The 24,398-nt window shown below is 40.9% G+C and overlaps 1 protein-coding gene and 2 long non-coding RNA genes across 4 annotated transcripts; all 3 read left to right on the forward strand.

Moving 5' to 3' along the window:
* The first annotated feature begins 6,613 nt into the window (after positions 1 to 6,613).
* On the forward strand, positions 6,614 to 8,670 carry LOC311024259. The gene is made up of 3 exons (XR_014598289.1): positions 6,614 to 6,740; positions 8,323 to 8,367; positions 8,616 to 8,670. It is a non-coding gene; the product is annotated as an uncharacterized lncRNA (long non-coding RNA).
* A 240-nt stretch (positions 8,671 to 8,910) lies between these two features.
* LOC311024258 lies at positions 8,911 to 10,104 on the forward strand. The gene is made up of 4 exons (XR_014598288.1): positions 8,911 to 8,930; positions 9,219 to 9,293; positions 9,419 to 9,443; positions 9,579 to 10,104. It is a non-coding gene; the product is annotated as an uncharacterized lncRNA (long non-coding RNA).
* Positions 10,105 to 10,489: 385 nt separating this feature from the next.
* Positions 10,490 to 23,043, forward strand: fxyd3 (FXYD domain containing ion transport regulator 3). 2 transcript variants are annotated; one of them, XM_084027099.1, is made up of 8 exons: positions 10,490 to 10,740; positions 18,633 to 18,688; positions 19,741 to 19,773; positions 20,145 to 20,168; positions 20,379 to 20,453; positions 20,551 to 20,587; positions 20,722 to 20,765; positions 22,325 to 23,043. In XM_084027099.1, the coding sequence occupies exons 2-8, from the start codon at positions 18,655 to 18,657 to the stop codon at positions 22,342 to 22,344; spliced, it is 267 nt and encodes an 88-aa protein (XP_083883225.1). In that variant the 5' UTR covers positions 10,490 to 10,740; positions 18,633 to 18,654; the 3' UTR covers positions 22,345 to 23,043. The 2 variants fall into 2 exon arrangements, with proteins under 2 accessions (XP_083883225.1, XP_083883224.1); XM_084027098.1 differs by having other exon boundaries at positions 10,491 to 10,737; positions 18,631 to 18,688.
* Positions 23,044 to 24,398: the final 1,355 nt, after the last annotated feature.

Raw genomic sequence — 24,398 nt, forward strand, 5'->3', positions numbered from 1 at the left:
TTTCAGATGTCTTTTTGCAAAATTAAGCCGAGCTTGGATGTTTTTCTTTGTAAGATATAGCCCAGACATATGAAGAAGACGAGAGATTGTTGTCACATGTACTGCACAGCCAGTACTTGCCAGAAATTCCTGCAGCTCCTTCAGTGTTGCTGTCGGCCTCTTAGCAGCCTCCCTGACTAGTTTTCTTCTCGTCTTATCATCAATTTTGGACGGACGTCCTGTTCTTGGTAATGTCACTGTTGTGCCACATTTTCTCCACTTGATGATGACGGTCTTCACTGTGTTCCATGGTATATTAATTCCTTGGAAATTCTATTGTAGCCTTCACCTGACTGATATATTTGAATAATGAGATCCCTCTGATGCTTTGGAAGCTCTCTGCGGACCATGGCTTGTGCTGGAAGATGTGACTACAAAAATGTCAGGAAAAGCCTACTAGAACAGCTGAACTTTCTTTGGGGTTGATCAGAGGCACTTTAATTGGTGACAGGTGTGTGCTGACTCCAGTTTTACACGAATTTGAATGTAATTGGTTAAATCTGAACACAGCCACATCCCCAGTTATAAAAGGGTGTGCACACTTATGCAACCACATTATCTCAGTTGTTTATTTTTACTTCACCTCCCTGAAAGATTTCTGTTTGTTTTTCAATTGCGTTGTACAGGTTATAGGTCACATTAAAGGTGGAAAAATGTGTGAAATTATTTATCTTGATTTAATTTATATATATATATAAATCAAAGGCGACATCAAAGCTCAATTGAAACTGCTGGCTAAGGATAAACGTAAATACAGTAAGATTGTTATTCACATCAGCGTTAATGACACCCGATTACGCCAATCGGAGGTCACTAAAATTAATGTTGGCTTGGTGTGTGAATATGCAAAAACGATATCGGACTCTGTAGTTTTCTCTGGTCCCCTGCCAAAGTTTACTAGTGATGACATGTATAGCCGCATGTCATCTTTCCACCGCTGGCTGTCGAGGTGGTCCAGATAAAGATGTGGGCTTTGTTAATAATTGGCAGCCTTTCTGGGGAAAACCTGGGGTGCAGTCGAGTAGTCTTTTTTGCTTGACGTGAAGTGAAGTGAAGAAGTGACCCGGAAGTAAACAAGTGGCCGCCATGATAAGAGCCGTTCGGATTCTCTAAATGCAAAGGAAAGGAGCTCCAATGCTTCCTTTCAGAGCTCCTTTAGCATAGGATGCAACAGACCTTCCTATACGAAAGGAAAGGAGATTACGCCGACCCACAATTCTTTGCGAGAGCAACACTAGGCAAATTCGACTTGATGTAGCCGCCTGCAGCCAGCGCGCTACCTAACGTGATGTATTGTGGGTTGAAAGCGATGCATGATGGCTAGAATTGTGTCCGACTTAGCAGCCGACTGCAAAGACGTCACAGGGTCGCGACCATATCACGTGACCCAAAAATTCGCGGTAACAAGATTTTAAGAGCCGCTTCTTGCAGCGCTTGGCAGCACGGTCTACCACGGCTGCAACCCACTTGTCCACACCTCCGCTACAGCAGAATGGTTCTCATTGGTTAAAAGTTCAATGACGTGTGTTCAGGTCCGCACTCGACGGCCACCTTGTGGTGAAATGATTTGCCTTTTTATTTTGGTCGCTTTGATCTCATGGCTTGATCTAAAGTTCTGTGCATTGTGTTGTGAGTAGGCCTATTATATGTGAGGTCTGGTTAATACAAACATAGAATGATAATACAAATATATTGGAAAAAAAGAATGCCTTCCACATGTTGCATTGCATGTGTGTGTGTGTGTGTGTGTGTGTGTGTGTGTGTGTGTGTGTGTGTGTGTGTGTGTGTGTGTGTGTCAAGTCAAGTCAAGCCAAGACCATCCTGAACAAGCCTATTTAAAGTGCCGCACACGTCGGCCGTTCATGAAACAAACTATATGTGCATTTACATATTTAACAATGACTTTCATGCAGACATAGTATTTGGAATTGTGTTGATAAAGGTGTGTGGACAGTGATAATAATTTAATGATACTTTTTTCTTTATTTCAATCATTTTACAAATGTTTGACAGAAACGAAATTAAAACCACAAATGAAACGTAAATACAGCAAACGGTCAAACAGGAAGGAGGAGCTGCTGGAACTGAAGCCGTTCAGTGAACCAGCTGTTTATAAAACCAACATGGGGAGAAGTGGACGACGCGTTTTTTGTAGTCCATTATTGTAGTTTCTCCAGCGCAGACGCACGTCAATCGCCGGTGCCGATCATCAGCTGTCAATCATCAGCAGCATTATAATGACGTAGCTTAGTGAAAGTCCGGTCGGATTCTCTGAGCACCGTGGTCGACTTTTCCTAAATCCTTTTGCGTTCTCCTATTGCCTTTCCTTAACCCCGTGACGTTTTCCCCAGAGGTCAAGGAATAGGAGTTAGGACCTTATTTTTTGACTATTCAACTGCACCCCAGCATTTCTGACGTTTTTTTCCCAGAATGCCTGGTTTTGCGAGGCAAATGCATGCGCATGCCTGATTGGAAACGCGCCTAATGTTGCGCTCGCAAAGAATTGTGGGTCGGCGTAATCTCCTTTCCTTTCGCATAGGAAGGTCCGTTGCATCCTATGCTAAAGGAGCTCTGAAAGGAAGCATTGGAGCTCCTTTCCTTTGCATTCAGAGAATCCAAACGGCTCTTATCATGGCGGCCACTTGTTTACTTGCGGGTCACTTCTTCAGTTAGGAACCTTCCTAAGAAAATAGACTATTCGACTGCACCCTCGCTGTCTGTCCACACGAACGAACCTCGGGCCATATTGGTTGTTTTGAAAGGAACAGGAAGTCGCTTGTGTTATTCGATCCTTCTCCCTACACTGCCGCCCTTAGGTTTGGCATAGTTATAATGACGCTCAACGGCGTATTTATGCTGGTTGATGTAAATGATAACTTCTTTGAAAACGATGTTGTGTGCACAATGTTATTTTTGAAAACAGAGGGGGGGGGGGGGGGAATATTTGTTTCTCTAAATACCCTGCTATGTATAAACGTGGCCTAAGAGTCGCACACACACGCATACAAGCAAAAAGACAAGCATTACTCTGGAAAGTAACACATGGACTTGTTTATTGTTCCCATCGTCTTGCCTATTGACCCTGTACCCGAGATGCACTAGCATTTTAGAGATTGTTGTCTGTGGCCCTTTGATGCCAAATTAAAGTTACATGACGTTAAAACCAAAACTGGATTATCATTTGACAGGTTAGAAGATTCTCTCACGTATATTCAAAGTGCTTGACTCCATTTTGGATGTCCTGTTTGGGTCACTCTGTACAATCAATAAATTGTGCATATGGAGTTTATTTCTGTATCCCCTCGCTTCACAACCTCTTTGTTATCACCAACACTTCTGCTGCATGATGATTTCACACCGGAGCTGATTTCTAATAAAAGCCTTGGTCATTTTGCTTGGGCACTTGTTAGATAGACCAGCTACCAGTGATGAACAAGGATGTACTTGTGACCAGTGACCACAAACATTGGCTTGTCTCTTGCGTCCTCCTGGCGGCCAGAGCAAGACCTGCACAGGATTTTGTTTTTGCTGCCATTATGCTGTTTAATGGAGGTATATGGCACAAAATAACAGAAAGAATAGAACTTATTAGCAACTGCAGGTCCTACAACATACAACTACTCTGCCTCAGACTCAGACTACTTTATGTATATTTCATAACTAAAATATAAGTGGGATTCTTCCTTCCTTCAAAATGATCTGATGATCTGAAAGACAGCACAAAACTACTTATAATTTGGCAATATTACACACATCATCCATCTCCATTGTGTTACCAAATGTATTGAATTTTACTACACAAACACAGCTGCTCACAAGGCCATTGTAAAAAAAAACACACACACACAATCTACTTTTTATAAGTATGGAATGTCTTGAGCACGAAACAATATAATATGACAACTGGTATTTGAATGCTTTGACTGTGGTTTTAATTCCCTCGACTGCATGTTGTGACACCTGATAGAGCAGCACGGACAGCCAGCACACACACACACACACACACACACATGCTGCAATCAGCAGGAGAGAAATTCTGCCTCGTCTTTTAGTTGATACAACAGAGGCAGTATGGAGCAACGTGTTGACTCAGCTGCTCAGCGACACCTCAGTTCACTCATGATAGGTTCCTGTCATATTCTCTGTCTGATTTCTTCACGTTCTCCACAACTGAACATGTAGTCTCAGCGAACACTTTACCGTAACACATATGATGTTTGCTTGACAAAAGCTCAACTAAGACAATTGTGTTGTGTATCAACAGCGGAAGTCACATCTCTGTCTTATCTGAGCTTTGGAGTCTAAATACACTCCGGCCTGCTGAGTTTTCATGAGTTTTCAAATTCTAAAAGCAAGCAGATATTAAGAATTACTATCTATTGGCTACAAGTTGATTTAATTTAAACAGGGTTCTTTCAAAGTAAAGCTCTCATCCAGTGCTATGTAAGATAACCTGACCTTCAGTTTTACTGTTTATGGACAAACATCCTGAATTCCACCATAACAGAGACGTGTGTGTGTGTGTGTGTGTGTGTGTGTGTGTGTGTGTGTGTGTGTGTGTGTGTGTGTGTGTGTGTGTGTGTGTGTGTGTGTGTGTGCGCGTGCGTGCGTGCGTGCGTGTGTGTGTGTGTGTGTGTGTGTGTGTGTGTGTATCCACTGATAACCTACATTGTTCAGTGTGTGTTCTCAAGATGACTTTAACTGACAAGGTTTAACTTGCTATACTACATATCAATACCTGAGGAAATACATGGGTTAAACTATTACAATTAAAGTTAAATAGTAACAAGTTGATCATGTTGAGTGAAGTTTCCAGTAACCGACGATAGACTCAACTTCACTTAACCTCTATAACCTCTATAAGACAACGACTCTGTTTATTCCTTTGCTCAGCATATATATCAGCATATATATATATATATATATATATATATATATATATATATATATATATATATATGCAGAAGCAGAAAAGCAAAATTGCATTGTAATAAACAAAATGTGGTATTTTTTTCTTCTTTTTCTTCTTTTAAAGATACATTTTTAATGCCATTGATGAATGTTAAACCTTCACATATTTAACAGCTGTCAACTTAATATCATTACTGTGAGATGTGAGATGATGTGTCGCTGAGGAAAATTCCATTGTCATTTTCACCACGGACCGTAACATCCGCTTCATATACGGAAAGAAGGTTCACTCAGTACCCTCTCTCTAATTCTATCAGTGACATGCTATTGACATGGAACACAGCGTCCTTTATTTACCCTCACATAAACAATGTCACAGACAACACAGATACGGTGTACGGAGCCCTTCACTCTTTCCATATTGTCTGTTCAGGGCTTCATTTTAAACTGGATTCAAATTGATTTGTGCTAATTATGTGTTTAGATTATCTATTATACTGTGTGAAGTTTTATGCCACAAAATGATTACAAGGAATCCATGAGATCCAGTCCATGCACATTAATGTGACAAACGTGGTGGGAATAAGCCGCTGTAAATCTTATCACTATTCTCTCTCTCTCTGCTTTGTCATCACCAGTTTCCGCTTTATCTCCTGTCAAATTGTAGTATTATGACTTACACACACACATTCAAACACATCTATAGTTTGTCTCTTTCTGTCTGTCGTTCTCTATCTGCTCTCTCCTCACAGTTTTATCATTTGTTGAGAGGCTGATGCATGCCTCGGCTTTGTCAGTATGCGACAGGAAAAGGTATAAATAGTCACAGATCACCACCGTGACACATGGAAGGACTCCGCATACTTCTGCACACGCGTGTTAATGCGTACAAAGTAACACTAACAAATCTACACAGATATCCACCAAATGTATAATATGTATTGTTGTACCAGAAACAAATCCCACGTGCTTAACTGTGGTCACTTTATCGGATTGAACTCCCAATTTAAAACATTTTCACTTTTAAGTAAGGTTGTGAGTTTGAATTGATCCTGAGTTGAGTGAAATCCTTCCCTCCTGCCCAGGGTTCTTTAAAAGAAAACGTTAATGCCTATCAACCATAAGACCAACAGACTGCAATCAGAGGGAGAAACCAGGGTGGGTACCTGGGATACCTGACAGAGACAAAACAATGAAGTCGGGGGAGGAAGGACACAAGGAGTATACTGAACAACACACACTCACACTCCTCCTGCCTTTGTCTCCTCTTAAACTTAAGAATACACTTACAGAAGAAGAAACATCTTGGTTCATTAGGTTGTGTGTGCATCTGAGATGATTTCACCTTCATCTCACAGTTTGTCCTCTTATTCATGACTGGCTTCCCCTCTGACTTTTCTACTTTCATATGTTGTTTGCAGTATAACGCTTTCATTGACTTTCAAGCAGCCTTGCTTGTGCCGTAGTGTGATATTATAAAGGGGACAGAGTATAATGTAAAAATGGCTCTCAAAATGGCCCCTCAGAGGCAAATTACAAGTGGCTTTCACTCCATCATGCACATGCACACACTCTGATGTTTATGGAACAACATTGCCACTGGTCTCCTATACATACGTCAACACGTCACACATTCACACTGGACGCGTCGCGCACACTGGAGTTTATATCCCAAACAAAGAGGAGGAGGCTACTTATTCGGGTAAAGTAGAAAATACACACTTTTGAGCAGGTAGTGTCTTGGAACATTGACACACTCACACGGCTCCGCTCTTGAACCGTCAGCTCAGGTAAGCACAGGTTTGGTGGAGCAAGGCAGGACGCTAGTCGGGGCTAGAGGTCAAGGGCACCTTTCTGTGTAAAAGTGGATTGTTAGGGTTGTGATTCTTTCATAATTTCATAACAAAGTGTGCTTTATTTTCACCGAAAGAAGAGGCCATTTGAGAAATTTAGTGAAAGATGAGCTTTTAAATCGTTGAGAAAAATATCACACATTTAATAGCAAACATGCATGTGATGAAAAATGTGTGCATTTGTATAAGGCAGCTTCTGTTTTATCATTAATGACATTGTGTCAATGAGTGTAGGCTCATCTTTGGTTTGTCTTGACTGAACAAAAACAGCATGTTGCTATCTTTAAATTAACCTTTTTTTCTGTATTGATCAGAAATTAAAAACATTGTGAAGGACACTGAACCGTAGTGTCCACACTAGTGGGCAAAACCGTATTATTTTGTAAAATCACTTCAAACACAGACAGAAAGTCTATTCTGTCTGTCACTGCTGAGTCGCCTGAGATGCGGGACTCATTTTTAAACTTTGCACAGTTTGACCTTGGCTAATGTCATGCTCACTGATAGCTGCAATGACATTTTTAGACAGAGCAGAGAGGCCATGATTGAAGATAAGTCACAAAAGCTGGAGTCTCTGTATTGTCTTTGTTTTCATTTAATGTCTATTTCTTGAAAAGCTGGTGCGAACTTTGTTTCTCTGCAAAAAATCCTCAAGCCAGTATTTTACTTGTCAGACTTATCAAATGTGTTAAAAAATAGCATGAAACGTGTTTTATCAATCGTTAAGTTCGATGTGCGTTTGCTGTGCAAGTCTGGGATGTTTTCAAAAAGAGACAGAAGCAAAGCAAAAGAGGAACTGAATTTCAAAAATGCAGTGAAGCCGACCTCCATGGAGGCCCAAGGGTGTCCAAGATCAGTTAGAGGTTACTGTGAGGTTCCTAAAAAAGTCCTGTTGCATGGCCACTCTTCTCATACTCTTAGTATATATTTCTGCCCAAAAACTAGGAGGACAATGCAGTAGGTCAACTAAATATTATAATGAGCTAAATGTTTTTTAAGCTTTTTTAAAAAAGGGTTGAAAAAGACTGTTAGCTTATACCAATCTGTAATGACTATACTTTGTAATGACTGTGCAAATGTATTTATTTTGATATACATATCATAAAACTATAAAACAGATTATTGTCCCTGAAAGCTGTATTTTGGATGCTACGTAATATAATATAAGAGACTTTATGAAGTCTAATAAATCCAACATATGAATGTGAAAGTGAGAGAAGAGGTTGAAGGAAAGTTGTCTGGAAACCTGCTGGGTTTCACCCCAAGACAAAAAATTATCCACTGTTTACTCTCAAAACACCCAGAATGCATCCCTGCTGACGGGACGCTGACCTCTCACACAACAAGGACATTCTTCCTGGAGAGAGGGAGAAGTGTGTGCTTTGTTGCTGGTCTGCTATGTGTGTATATGTGTGAGAAACAAAGGCAACGTGATGGGGGTGAAAGACTGTTCCACTTTGTCTTTCATCATATGTTCTCTCTCTGTCTTTGTCTGATCCTCTTTCTATCCGACTCTTAGTTGTGTCAAAGATGGGACAACTTAATCTGGTGGCTGTTATGGCAGGTAAATGAAATAACAGAAAACGGTCGACAATCTTTTCCAGATTTTTTGTTTTCAAGGGAGTTTATAAGCACACAAAAGCTCACTTGTTGAAAAAGCATCCCATGACCCTGATACCCTTGAAGATTAAACTTGTTTTTAAGAGAAGAAAATTACCATATTTCTTACGAGCTCTGTAGCGAGACGTAACTGCTGACTGGAGGCATGAAAGACAACAAAATTAACATTTCATTTGTCTGATTTCCTTGCAGCTCTCTTCACCCTTTTCGTGGAAGCTGAAGCAAGTAAGGCCAAAACTCTTGCTTTGAGACTGGTTTGTTGAGAAACTGGTTTAGACAAACAAATCAAACACATTTGCTTTTGTATCCACAACAATGGCCACATTCATGACAAATTTAACCCAGAAACATGGACCAGTGTGGATTAAAATGTCAAAATCTTGAATCATTGAAATGAGTTGAAGCGAGTCTTGTCATTAATGTTTCTCCCCCCCCCCCCCCCCCCCCCCCTCTCTTGTTTCTCCTCCTTCTCTTCTTGTGTTTGGTCTGCAGATCCATTTGCTTACAGTAAGTATAGACACTCTTCATTCTTATTATCTGCAGTACAACATCTCACTCCTTGTATGGATTATAAAAAGACTAGTGTGGAGTATCATGATCACATATATGCCTAATGTCAAAAGCAACCACTGCATATGTGATGAGAAAAAGCAATGTGTTTTAATAGCAGTTAAAAGTTTAGATAAATCATAAATAAAAAGTTAGTTGATTCTGCAATACATTTGAGAATGTGTTTGGAGTTACTTTGTCAAGAACACCAGAACCCTTCTAACTTCTAACATTATCCTCTACCAGACTACGAAAGGCTACGAATTGGAGGCCTGATCTTTGCCAGCTTGTTGTTTGCTGGAGGAATCACCATTTTACTTTGTAAGTTCTGAAGCCGCACAGATAAAAAGGCAATGTGGAGCATTTTAATTTACCTTTAAATCCCAAATTAAAGTCCTAGTAAGTACTAATAAACCTCAGTAACACGTCCTACTTTGCCTTCACAGATAACAAGTGCACCGCGAAGAACAAGTAGGTTTTTTTCTCACATACTGGCTGTGAAATGTGTGTTTTTGTGTCTGTGGTCCCCATTGCATTGTCTCTATCTCTCTGTCTTTCGTCCCTCTCATGCTAACTGCCGCCCCTCCCTTGTCTGTTACCTTGTAGAAAAGTGGAAGACGACAACAGTGAAATCTGATATGGGGCCTGACAAACCGGTTTCGGCCAGAAAAGATGAGCTGACAGGCTAGGGGAGTCTAGATTTGGGTGCGTGGGTGGAGCTCAGATAATTATGTGTACAGACCTGTGCAAATATCTACCGTTCAATGCAAAATGTGAAAACCGTCTCATGGATTGACATGCCACGAGTAACATGAAATAAATTAAAGGCCCCCTCCTGTTTTTTTTTTTTCAAAATGTATCCTTTTTGCCCAAATCTGTACTGATAATATATATTCACCAAGCTGTTTATCCCTGAAAACACACAAGGACCATACAACATATTTAGTACGTCTGGTTATCATAACGTTGCATGTAGTTGCTGAAATGGTGCATTATTATGAACATAATGTGATTTTCATTGCGTGTTTTGCTGTATGATAAACTAGATTAATCATGTGGAAAGTTAGAAAGTTAGAAACCTTTGGTGTGCACACAGAAAATGAAAATAAATGTCACCATGCCAAACAAAAAATATGATATTTCATTGTTGTTTTTCACAGGTATATAATAAAGGTCAGCTTGTCCTACTCTATGACCTTTAATGACCTTTACTCCTAAAACTAAGACTGCTTATTGATCGAGAGCAGTAGTAACTTACTATAGCTATGATTGCTATATAATATTAGCATATTAGTAAACAAAAAATTATAGTTTATACTATTTCCCTCTGAATGTTTATACTCCATAAACCAACATCCCGGCGTGGAAGTAAATCAGTCCAACTCGTAAAACTTCCACATCTTCGTTCTCGACAAGCAAACATTAACGTTTCACTCCTCCTCCCGGCTCTCGGTCCTTCTGACTCCGGATCAGCTTCCACGCCCCGCTTCTTCTTGAGCCGCGTACTCTTCAGCTGCCACAGACGGAGCACAGAAACCGACCCAGGATCAGGACTCGCGGGACAAAACTACCAACATTTTCAAACTCGGCCCCCTTAACTAAAAGCAAGCCAACCTGTTACGCGTATCAGCGCTGAGGGCACGGCGGCTGGGTGTTGGCGTACTGAGTGGAGAGAAAAGTCGCTGCTTTGAGTCACATATCCGCCCTGTTGGAAGAAATATCCTCGCATCTCTCCCTGCTAAATAACCTACACCGTGTGAAGGAAAAGGTAAGTTGAACGAAGAAATTAGCTCACATCTCACTCAAGTGTGTTTTTAACTATTTTAAGGAAATGTTTGCGACGTGCAAATTTCCCCAAAATACGCTCGTGGGCATCTTTTTTTGGGGCGGTTTAGCTAACGTTGAGCTAATGTTCAGTCTGTGATAAGACTATCGTGTTATCCGGCTGACATTTTTTACCCGAGCCATCCAGTGCCAGGACAATGGAACGGCACGCGCGCACGCGGGCTAACGTGCGTAAAGGCGACGGTAGTCTTCCCTCGCGCGCTCTGACCGCACTGCTCGTGCCAGCTGTTTCCCAACTGGCTTAAAGGGCGCCGTTTGATGACCACATGTTCTTCTGCGTCTGTTTGTACCATTAGTGCTTGTTTAACCCTCCAGAAAAAAGGAACAAACTGACCCAAATAAATATGGAGGATTCAGTTACTACGTGTTTTATTTGATGCTACACATAAAATAGATCAGATAAAAGAGTGGATATGTCACGGGCAGAATTATTTAAAATCGTTTTCTTAACCTGAATCTCCCTGCTGTGGGATTTTCAAGACCTTACTGTTCAATTGAACACATACTGTAAGCTGGTTTGTGCCTCTTATTCGTGTGTGCCTGCTTGTGAGTGAAAAGGCCAGTTGATAAGAGAAGTGGTGATAACAGTTGAAGGACAGACACAAGAGACAAGTCAAATGTTGCTGTACAATGCGGTACAACTGTAAGGAAGAAAGGACTACAATATATTTATTAACTGTTGGATCAATCAGATTATTTTTTAGGTTACAGTCGAAAGCCTCAAAATGGATCACACTCGTATTTTAGAAGCTATAACATGCAAGAATTTGGCGTTTAAATGAATGATTTGGTTATCAATCTGTCATCAATTTTTTATTGACTAATTATTTCAACATTTCTAATGTTTAATAATCTCCTACGGTGGGTTTCCAAATCATTTTGACACTGTTCATTCAATACTTTAAGATGTTGCTTGGGAAATATCCTTGAGCAGTTTACTGATGTATTGTGTTTCTGTAACCCATGGTTACAGATACAGACCTTGTGTCAGCAATTTTATTTATACTGAAGTAAGTTTTTACAGAAGTTTTAACATTTGTACACCATCGTTACTTTTGTTTTTAAAGGAGTCATCACCTGGTTTTATACGTATCCAGCCCCCCTTGGATCGCTTTGGATCAATTCGTAAAACTTATTAGAAAAAAAAAAAAAAAATTTAATCAAACATTGAGCTTGTTCTGACCCTTTTTCGTACCGCGATTTTATCACGCGAGATTACGCGCGAGGTTTTGACTGGTCCGGATGTGCATTGTATAATATGTAATGAGGCGCGCGTTGATTCGCCGCAGGAAGGACAGAGCCGGGGGGGGCTTGCCTGCATGCAGACTCCAAAACATAATGGCGGCGCTTCGGCGATTTCAGGTAGCGGACGGGGCGGGGTTGGGTGGTGAAAGAGGGGTGGGCTTATGCAAGTAGCCTCCACGGTGACGTCACCGAAGGCGCAGAATCAAAATCTCGTGCTTTAGGAATGCACACCCTTGTGTGCTATTCCTGTTCGGAAAAAGAGCAGAAGCGAAAAAACGGCGCCACTTTCAAACTCCAGCCTTTCAGGCAAGTTTCAACTGAGGTCAAACACAGATATGCATGTTTTAACAAGAGAAATTGCAATTTCCAGGTGATGACTCCTTTAAATAATATTGTGAGCAACAAAAAAACTCACTTGACAAGACTACAATCAAATGCATCGCATCAACAGCAGAAACATCAGCAGAGATAGAGAGTCTGATAATGAGGATGTAAATCCCTGCCCGCATCACTCACACATATTTGCATATAAATGCAGAAAAGGCGACGGTGTCGTAATGTAGTGTAAACCTTGCCTCCTAGCTAATAGGCGTCGCTGCGTTTCAGTACTTGGAAACACTTAAAGGTAAGATGCCTCTTAAGTTAGGCCGGCACTAAGGAGTGGGGTACATAATGTTTTAAAATGTTGAATTAGTTACGTCCTGTGTTATTGTATTGGTAAAAAAAATACAAGGTGATTAGCTACGCTTTTTATTTAACCAGAAACAGCCGTTAAATTGCTTGTCTTTAAAGCAGCCAGACTCCATTAGAAAAACAGTCATTTTACCTGCTGGTCAACACACCAGTTTTGAACACACCAGTTGAACACAATATGAACCCCATCGAGGCAGCGAGGCACCTAACAACTCCCATCTGCTACGGTGACGTAAAATTACAGTATTTGGTTATAATGGGTTTGATAAATTATAAAGGTTATAATAATGTGTCAGAAGTAATGGAGCTCTCATATGTACTATATGTAAGGAAACAGTGGCACGATTTATTTAAAAAATCAACTTGTGGATGGGGAGTCGCTAAGTAACTTTTACTTTGAGTACTTCTACCTGTACTTTTATAATCACGTAACGGTACCTATATATATTTCAGTATACACCTCTGCTGTCCACAGGTATTGTCAGTTGTACAAGAGCCTCAGCTTGACCATAGGTCAGAAAGCACTGCAGTCGTATCATCTATTGTGTTTGAGCATGTGATGGTGAGCTGACCATTGACATGCTGCTAAGCTAACATGCTCTTAGGCAAGCGGTCTGCACTATGCCTCTCCTGCAACAAGTGGATTCCTTCCTGTGGCAGTTTGTGAAAGTTATAATGTGGGACATCAATAACTGGGGTGGAATTAAACAGGGGGATAGTAAATTACACCAAATCAGCATAATTAAGTTCTGATTATCAAAACATATATATCATAGATTCAGGATGTTAAGCAGTGCAAGGGAATATGCCTTTTAGTTGCTTTATATAATGAGTCATTTGCCTGCAGAAATGAAACAAGTAAATATTTTGCCATGCAGCACATGAGTATGATTGCTTAGCAACAAACAAATTTGATTTGATTTGACTGGTTTCCACAAACTACAGCCCCCAAACATGGTTTTGGATATTTTAGTTCTCTGCCGTACTGTGATGTAATGGTTTTAGCTAACAAATGTTAAATGTCACACATTCAACTCACACCTGCAAAATGTGACGCATTTCAATGCACCTTTGTTCTACTTCTGTGAGCGCAGTTGTTTCAGAGAGAGAGAGGGCGAGAAAAGTGAGACAGAGAGTGATGAGAGAGGTCACAAGGTGAGAGACAGAGGTGGAGGGAGGGAGGGGGAATGAAGGTGGAGACACAGATTTGTTTTTCCTTTTGCAGGTGAAACAGACTTAGCTCACTGTCCTCACCTTCTCACATGACAGAATTCCAAGAAGAAAGATTAACAATCAACACCTCATAGTTATGTTATAACAAATAAAATATATAATAAACTGTAATCATGCAATACTCGTCAGTATGTGCATGCTTAATAGTTTTATGGTTGGGAAGTGGGATCAAACGATGGTAACTCTACTCCATCCTGTTGATCATGACTGCAGAGTGGAGAGCTTGAAGTCTGCTGAGCCTCTCACTGTGAGCCTTGTGGTTCCCATGTGTGACTCATGGCTCCAGTATACTCCACTCCCTCTTACTCTCCGTCTGTCGCTTTGTATCCCTCCTCATTCCCTCTCTTTCCCAACCTCTCTCTTTTCCTTCAACTCTTCCTCTGTCTCTCCCTCTCTTTTGCTCACTCTCATTTTTGTACTTACCTTTCCCTGTCCCTTGTTCCCTTTTTGCATTCGTAATCCGACTCCCCGCCTCCCTCTGTCTCTTCCTTTCTATCTCCTATGTTTATTACATGTAGGCTAGAAATAGTGAACACTTTAGTTGCATTTGTCAAAACCTGTCTTTGGTCCAGAGCTGTTAACTGTTATAACCTCTCTATTCAGCAGAATAGAAATAATAAGTCAAAATCCCCCTCTGAGGGCATGAGCTTTATCTATCACATGTTCAGACATTCAGTTCCAGAGAAACATCATATACCGTGTTCATAACATGAGGAGTTTATTGGTAAAGTGAAGGGCGGAACAAGTTGAGCTGAATTCAAATTTATCACAGATTATAAAGCAGGTTCACACCGATCACACCACGCCAGAAACTTTCCTCTGTGTGCGTGTGTGTGTGTGTGTGTGTGTGTGTGTGTGTGTGTGTGCGCGTGTGTGTGTGCGTGTCATAAAGGATGTGTTGCAGACTGGAATCCAGCGCTGCTAATTTAGGAATAAGAAAAATACCTCTGAGAATAGGCAGCTGTCTTTGTAGTGCAGTACAGGAACACACAAGCACACACTGGGGTCCAGCATTCAAACGTTGGGTGGGGGAGTGTTGGGGGGGAAAAATTGACAGGGACTAAGTCCAACACACACCACATCCCGTAACACAAACAGTCATGTGCACACAAAATAGAGGAAGCACTAACTGGATCTCTGGTTTGTGGAATAAAGTAGCGAAGGAGCATTAAAACAATATAAAATGTGAATTTATACTTACTGTGTAAAAGATTTTAAGCTTTTTTCCGATGGTACTTTCCCTGACCCTGAACAGGATACGCAGTTTTAAGAATGGATAACTAACGTTTGGTTGTTGTCGAGCAGTAGAAAGCTTTGCTTCTTTTTTCAGTATATTTTTAGCTATTCAAAGACTGTGTGTTTGCATGTATGTGCACGTAATCTTCTGTGTGTGTGTATGTGTGTTGTCAACAAACTTAGTCACAGGGGAGTAAACCCATTTAAACTGCTGAACTTTCTCTGCATGTGTCCACTTCCATATTTCCCTCATTGTCATCATCCACAGTAGCTGCCTGGTTTTGGCTGTCCATTCACCACCATTGACCTTACTTGACCAGATTTGAAATAAATTCAAATAAGTGCCTCCGATATTTCAGCCTCCACCTCACTATAAGTAAATAGGTTTTCATTTGTAATCCCAGAAGAGGATGCAGAAGAAACAGTTTCTACATAATATAAATATTTAAACGCAGTAAGTTCTATAAGTAATAAGTGGGATTGTGAGTGAATGACACCTATAGCTACATTTAGAGTTAGGAGAAGAGAAGAGTTGTTTGGAAAAGAGAAGATGAGACAGGAATAGGGCCTAGCTCAAGGGAGTTTGTAAGGGATAAATGAGTGGAAAAGACTTAACAAAAGGAGAGGGGAGGGACATGCGGAGGTGTGTCAGGACAGAAAGTAGCAGAGGAGACGTTTAAAGGGGCTGGAGAGGATAGGAAAGAAGAGCTCAACTCAACAAAAGCAGAGGAGCACTGTTAAACTGTCAATTCATGAAGCTTTTCACATAAGCAGAGTATTAGAAGGAGAGCGAGAAGACAGAATGAAAGAAGCAGAGGGTGTAGAGACATTATAGCATTAGAAATCAATGTAAAGACGGGAAGAAAAAGAAGACCAGGGACAGTCAGAGACGGGCAGAGTAGCATGACAGAGCCAGGACAGGAAACTCTTTATCCCTGGACCAGGCGGAGCTGGAGAAGTGGCTCCAAGGGGAATTCGTACCAAGGAGAAAATAAAACATTTTCTATTTCTTTGGCTACATTTGGCCGTTACATACAGTATAGTGATCCACCGGGTGCCCTCGGCTTCATAAATAGACATACACACAATGATTTCTGTGCACACTCACCTCCTGGCTTCGCCTTACACTAACATTTGCTTTAGAATATGATCTTCAAATAGGAAAGGGAGGCGCCACCTATTTTATACTCCCATGCCATCTCTTTACCCCCTTCACTGTTCTCCCTCTTCTCTTTGTCTCTTCTGACTCCCTTCTAATAGTCTCACCCTCAGTTTGCCCCCTGTGTCTCCTCCTCTCTCCTGTTTCTGTCTTTGCCCTCCATGTCTTCCTCCTCTCTCGACGCTCTGTGTGTCTTTCTCCTGAGGTAAACCATTCTCTAGTGGTTGTTGGCCCGCTTCCCGCTCTCTACATTCCCCCTGACTCGCCTTTGGTTGCTGTGGTGAGGCACCAGGAGAGGTGCACTCGTCCTGCTCTTCTCTCTCTCTCCCTTCCTACTGATCTCCAAATACCAACCGCAGAGCAAGGAGACGCATCATTTTACTAACATCCTCCTCTATTTGGTCACTGTTGAATGTGACTCCATACTGGTGCTTTAACAACTAAGCTAGGGAATCTACTTGATGCTGGGAGATGAATCTACAGTCAGAAAGTGAGGAACATCTGATGAAAATGTTTTCAAAGTCCTTATTATAACTGTAATGATATCATGAACTACTCATATCAGTACTCGATATAGGCAAGTACTATAATGTAAGTACTTGTACTTGGTCTGGGGAAAAAATGTGTTTAATTCTATTACTCACCAAAACGTATTGCGTGTATCCTTGAACTCTTGTGTTATGTTGAATGCATTTACTCTGCCATAAAACATTTGCAATGACAATTTAACACAAGAGTTTGCATCCTGCATCATCAACATCCATCTTAACTTGCATTTTCTTCTTCACTGCCTTTGTTGGCACATTGTTGTGTATCTTGGCTCATTAGTGCCACCTGTGGGTCAGTGGAATAATTTGAAACCATTGACTTGAACCGTTTATCTCGTGCACGACACAAACATATTGGGATCCATTAAAAAAAACCTGCTGTCTGCGGTCCAAAGTAGAGTTCAAACTAACTAAGATTATCTATTGTGTGCCCCCCCCTCCACCCCTTCAATAGAAAATGTTCCCTCCAGAATTGTAATAAAGGTCTTTTTGAGCAAATCATACCGTTGCCGAGGTTAAAATGTAGCTTCAGCAGGGTGTGTGTCACACACGTGGCTGCACGAATGCCCGTTGGAAATGAGCACGGGTGTGTTTGCTCCTCACGATGGAGCGCTCTGAACAGAAAAAGAGCAGTAAGTGGAAAATCACCGCTGCGTTAGTTGAGGTGTGTCCTCACAGTGCACGTGTCACCTCTGCCGGCATGGACACAAAGACACTCAGAAAGTGCGTGGGATGTAATTGCGGCTGTCAGGAAATGTACTTGTTAGTTCGGGATGATATAAGTGGGATTATTGTAAACTCTGCCTTGTTATTAGGAGAGAACTCTGAATTTTTGCCCGTTTTTCATCATTTGCAGGCATTGGAAAATAAAAATAAATTTCCATTGATTGATGCTACTTCAAAAAGAAGCTGAAAGTTAACCATCTATACACTAATGTACGCTAGAAATACGATCAAAATGATATTACAGACATGAATAGCTTTGGAATGGGGAGTGCTCTTGATTCTATTCTCATAGATTTTTTCATCAGCTAGTGAAAGCTTGAAAGGGAAAGAAACTCTGGACAGTCGCATCATGTGACCGCATGTACATGGATGTGCACATGTGTGCTGTACATAATACGTTTTAGAAACATATCATAGAAACTAAACTAAGAAACTAATCAAGCTTTGGATCTTTTACATGGCAAGAGTGTAATGCATTACGCAGAGTGATTTAGTTCTGTTGAGGCTCAGTCAGAGCACTTTGCACCCACCAACATCAGATCAGGTTTCGGTGTGTGTCTGGGTGTGAAAGAGAGCAGGAGAGACCACTTTGTGCCTATCTAAATTTGATCAGATTTGTTTGTGTGTGCTTCAGAGGGAACAGATGCCTGTGCTGTGTGTTTAAGTCCGTTTAGTGCCCCTCAGAAAACACAGGAAGGCTGAGTGTTGCATCAGATCTCTGTTGATTCTGCCGGCTGGTGCGAGCCAGTTTGGAGTACTGTAATCTATGTGATTATTTGTGGCACTGGGACTGAAGATAATGTTATTAACCCAGTGTTGATAATTGTTCTAATTGCCTGTCAATGAGGGTTTTTACTATCTGAACTAGCTTAGAATTTTAAGTATATATTATATTATTATTTGTTTTCTCAATCTCTTTACCTTCTTAATTGTTGATGTTGTTGTTGATGTCAGTGTTTGTGTTAATCTCTGCAGGTAAACAGGCTCAAGCGTGAAGATGTCAAAGATCGGTGCTGTGGTGTTGATGACACGTGAGTAACTCTCTTTAAGTCTTTCCATTTAATCAGAGTTTTTCTTTAAAAAAAGACACCTCTTCGTTAAATTAAATCTTAAAACCTAAACTTTATTTATTTATACAGCACCTTTCATACAAAATTGCAATACAAGGTACTTAACAATGCAATTAAAATACAAAAATATAGGAAAATACAGCCAAACAATGAAAATTAATCAAATTTAAAAAAAAATTTAAATAAATAATAATAATAAACAAATATATATATATAAAACATAAAAAATGGATGATTAAGAGAATGCTAAACTGAAAAAGTAAGTTTTAAGGTTCTTTTTAAAGTGTTGATAGATTGAGATGCCCTCAGCCCTTCTGGCAGGCTGTTCCAGGGCGAGGACCATAGACACTACTAACTTCCTCATTATAAAAGTCTGAAAGCAAATCGTATTTATCGAGTTTTACTCAACCAGCAAGCCACTTAACACTAATCATGTTAATGGTACATCCCAAGTTTCCTCCACTTCCTCTTGGAGCAGAGTGGAAGCGATGCTTTCTGGTTGAGCCCTCACTCTAGATATGAAACCATCTGGACGATTGACGTGGTTATGTGTTGAACGAAAGCAGATCCCGAACACATCTAAATAAGAAGGCAAATGAAGTGCTATACAATAACTGTCCTGAAAAGGTGAGGCTGACAGCATCCACAGCTCCTTCCGGCGCTGTTAAAGAAAAAATGGGATGGAGGAGGAGGAAGAGAGATACAACAGAGTTTTATGACTGTTTAAACAGATCTGGATTTCCGTTACAAGTAGATAGTGTATAACTGACAGTTTCATTTGTCAGTGATTCGAAATAACAGACATGACAAGTAACGTGTTACCTCGAAGGTAAGAATAAAATAGAAGGTACTGCAATATAAAGTCAACAAAACCAAAAGGATTTAAACTACTTGGAGTCATTTAAAAATGTTGGGCAGTGGGATATTCTCCCTCATGATCCCTAATCAGCAAAACAAGATGCCTCAAGTTGTGTAACACTGATGTAAGTTTGTCTTCTTCTGAACTTTTGCAGTTGTGTCCCTGGTGTTAGCGGAAGAACAGAACTGTAAGTACTTTCCCCCCTCAATCAGCTCATCCAACTACAGTAAATATCTGAGTAATGTAGTTAATAGATTTCCTCCAAAACAAAATACAAACATATATATATACACACACACACTATATACTAGATTAGATTAAATGTGTATTTATATCTTAAAATAATAAGATAACCATTAGAGAATTTACATTTACAAGTTTTATCCAAATTGAATGCCATGTCACTTTTATGTAGACATGTATTGATTGAGCGAGAGAAAATCATTTATTGTTTATTCATCTTACTTTGTACTGTTGACTTCATTATGCCAGTGTTTGTTATGTGGATGTTTCTGTGTAGCTGCTTAAAACTGACCCTCTTCATTTCTGCCCCTGCAGTGGAAGAGGACCCCTTTACCTTTGGTAATCTATCTTCTTTCTAATGTATTATTTTAGAAGTTGATAGAACATGGACGCTGGTCTGTATCATTGACATAACAAATAAAAAAACCTCACTTTTTTACATGTTGATAGAGGTGATTCCCATCTAATTTGCTTCATGTTTCTTTGCTTGGATTTGCATTTTGTTCTTTGTATTTATTTTTAAATGGTAACCCAGAGCTCTTTGTGCAGACTACCACAGACTGCGTGTTGGAGGCCTGATTCTAGCTGCGGTCCTCTGTCTCATTGGCATCACCATCCTGTTCAGTAAGATGCAACTTATTCATACAGCCTTATCCACACATACAGAGTCATAAACAATGCACAGATATAAACAAAGTCAACTCTTCTTTTCTTGCTCCAGGTGGCCACTGCAGGTGCAAGTTCAACCAGGACAAGAGGTGATCCTTCATACAGTTAAACATAAAACGCCTGTGTAATTGCTGTGATAATATGTGTTTGATATATATTGTAGAAACGGCACATAGAAGTCTTCCGTTTTTCTCGTCTCTTACTCTCTCCTTTCTCTGTGCAGGAGGAGGACAGGAAGCAATGCTCAGCAGATGCTCTCTGACCAAGGTAATGTTATCACCTATCAGCAATCCCCTCCTATATCCAAAAGAAAACCTACAGCCAAGACTATGCTGATGACATCCTCAAGAGATGAAACCTGGAACGGCTGAATGAAATAAACAGTATATCAACTGTTAAAATCAGCAAATAGATTTTTGTTCCTTTTCACATTACTACACTTAAATTATTCTAAATAAACATACCAGTCTTCCCTAAAATAAATAATAAATGTTGTTTGCGCTCTTCAAAAAAATACTCCATATATAGACATGTGTATGTACCAGGTTCTTATCCCTCTGGTCCTTTATTTCATCACCCGGTTAATGTCCTCCTCAGGCCTTAAGTTATATTTATTCTGTCCATCTGTTTCACTGTAGACGGCCTTATGTCACACACACACACTCACATACTGACACAGCATGGAAATCTTCCATAGTGCTGGACTTGAATGCCTTGGACCTCGCTGTTCAACAGGTGGTGGGACTCTGGGTGTCTGGCATTCAGAAAGGGGAGAAAGTAGGGAGAGCAAGGGTGGTGTGAGGCAACCAATACTTTTAATGTCGGCTACAGCAGCAGCGTTACGTTTTCAGCGTCCGTCCAGCCGTCCCATTTTTGTAAAAGCGATATATTTCAGAAACGGAGGGAATGCAGTCTTTTCACAGCAGCCATTCTTACATGTCATTGAAGAGCAAACATAGGTGTGGTTGATAATATTAATTATGGCCCTGTTCCATTAAGGTGGGCCAGGGCCCATGCTGGTGCATGCTGTGACACACTGCATAGGATGGGACCGTAATGGATCATGCCATTACAGGTGTTGACTTGCTATGACATTAAAATGGCTGCTGTAAAAAAGGCCTGTTTTCTCTAATGTCATCAAAAGTCAAGGTCACTGTGACCTCACGAAACCAGTCTTTCTCTCAAGAATTCATATGCTAATGAAGATTATAATTTCACATTGCAACCTGACTGGTTGGCCCATATGGAAAAACACTGCAACTCAGCAGAGCCCACAGGGACACATTTCCACTTGCATGGGCACATGCTCTCTCTCTCTCTCTCTCTCTCTCTCTCTCTCTCTCTCTCTCTCTCTCTCTCTCTCTCTCTCTCTCTCTCTCCGACTTATTATCAGAGATTAATGAGTGGCAGTGTGTTCATCTTAATCTTATTCACATACACTGAATGATGGTATAGAACAAAACTGAAAATAAAATGAATTTCCAGTATGTTTAAGGTTGACCATTGAAAAAAGATGTATAGTTACATTGGGTATATTGGTATATTAATAAGATGAATAAATTGCCACATAAAATATAGAGTTAAAGGTTGTGAAATTGGGCTATATGCAAAAAAAAAATCCTTGATTTTAGCTTGATATAGTCCTACAACCACATCACAAATCTGATAAATTGCTCTTAAAATGTCAATTTTGGTCAAAAAGTAATCTAAATCTACTTAAAATAATAGATTATTTGTTAGTTAAACCCATTGTATTGTGTAAGTGATCACATTTTCAAGCAGAAAATTAACCATCTGAATTTATCTGTCTGTCTGTCTGTCTGTAGGCCGCTCCTGCGACTGCTAGATGTCAACCAGGTTACACACCCCTTTCCTGCCTTCCAACAGAAAACACGGAGGAGGAGCAGCGATGGGGTTCGACGCATCATACGAGAGGCTTTTGTTTTATTGTTAGAGAGCAACAGAAAGTAGTCTGCGTGTACCAGCTGTTAGGCGCGACGCTTCCAGTCTGATAACTGAGCTACTGATCTGCAGTCTGATCCTTTACACATACACGCACACATTTGTACACACAAGTTGTTGCTTTCATTTCAATCAGCCGAACCGTTTTTGTCAGTTAGAGGTGGAAAAGGCTAGTGAGAATTCCTCCTCTAACTCAGTGTGGATGCTTTTGTCGTTCATTGCTGATAGTTTTGGTTGAATGAGCTGAAAGTAGCCCCATGAAACAGTTAACACAAACCTATTACCAAAAACTCCCTTACGCGTCCGTCAGTGTCTCGCAATACTTCTGTTGTTTGTATCGTGTGTGTGTGTAAGGTAAGCGTTGATGTAGATATTAGTTGCTTACTGTGACCAACCTAACCCACTGTCCATGCTTTCATGTCACACATATGAAACCCGTATAACCATGAGTGTGTAGAGTGCTGTTGATAATTCATGATAATCTGTAGCTTTATGGAGGAAAGTAGTGGATTGCACTGTTCAGAGATGCTGAAACACTCTGTTATGTTTCTATAAAATAACTATTGAAACAAACAACGAAGAAGTGTGGAGTTTTGTTTGTGTGTGTGTGGGGGGGGGGGGGGGGGGGGGGTATGGAGCATCCATGTTGTGAGCAGTGAGACTGATGGATGACATCATGTCTGATATATGGATGTGCTACAGTAACACACTGGTCAAACTACTGATAGATGAAGGAAGAAAGGGAAAGAGAAAGGCAAGACAATTTCATCTACAGACACAACATTTGTGCAAAAGACTGGTGAGAACTAGTTAGCTTTTAAAGGTCCCATATTATGAAAAACAGGGTTTCTCTGGTCTCAACACCTATAAACTGGTCCTCCCTGAGCCTGTCAACTCCCAGGATGAGGAAAACAAGCCACTCCTGCATGGTCTCTGCAGCCCACCCACTGGTAAAACAGCGCTCCTGCAGGCTGTTCAGATTCAGCTCCTGTTATGTAAAGAAAGGAGTAATTTGCATAGGCCGAACTGAAGGGAGATATCTGAGAGGGGGCGTTTAGCAACACAGCGAGGAGAGCGCAGCCCGACAGCAGGCAGCAAGGAGAGCGCAGCTCAACTAACCGGTTGTGGCATTGGGTGATCCGGCTGGTGCTCCCTGAATAAATCCCCGTGCGGGTGAAGCTGGAGACAATTCTCCCTGTCTCACGCGCTCTGGTGCGTCTTCACTGCTGCCGACTGTCGGACAGAACCCGGGGGCATGTGTCCGACAGAACGCCATGAACGACGGTCCAGATCTGGTCTCTTGGGTTTAATTTTTATTGACAACGTGCCGGCTACAGTTCGTGTTAGCTTGTATGTGTGTGCTAACCACTTCCCATCGAACTGCTTCAGTAACGAGGGTCAGTACAAAGCTGGCTTTGCCTCGACACTGACCCTCGTAAAAGGATCTGTCCCAACCATACGGGACCAGCAACTTCACCTGAGACACATAGGCGAGCCATAGCGATACATCCACGTAAACATTGGCGCATGCTACCGCTAACGTAAGCGGCATCGTCTCCATCTCTCTCCAAGAGGATATGACAGACGGAGCTCATTATCAATTAAAGGTGCAGACACAGAAACAGCCTAATCTCAGGAGAGCTCAGCAGAGGTCATTTGAGAAACTTTTAGACAGCTGAAATTCAGGACCACGGATGGGTTTGGGGCAATGCATATCGAAAACAGTGTTGTTGGACCTCTGACAGCTGTGTGGAATTGATGAGAAACAGTATAATATGGGATCTTTAAGGTCTAAATTTTCTATGTTATCATGTCAAGCACAACCTGACGTGGAAAAAGTCAACTTTCTTCTTGGGCCATTATGGAAAAGTGCTGTATAATACCATGAAAACATTGGCATAGTAGGCTAATTTTGTTATTATTCCATAACACTTTGGT

Source organism: Eutrigla gurnardus (genome assembly GCF_963514095.1).
Source record: "Eutrigla gurnardus genome assembly, chromosome: 14".
Classification (NCBI taxonomy): domain Eukaryota; kingdom Metazoa; phylum Chordata; class Actinopteri; order Perciformes; family Triglidae; genus Eutrigla; species Eutrigla gurnardus.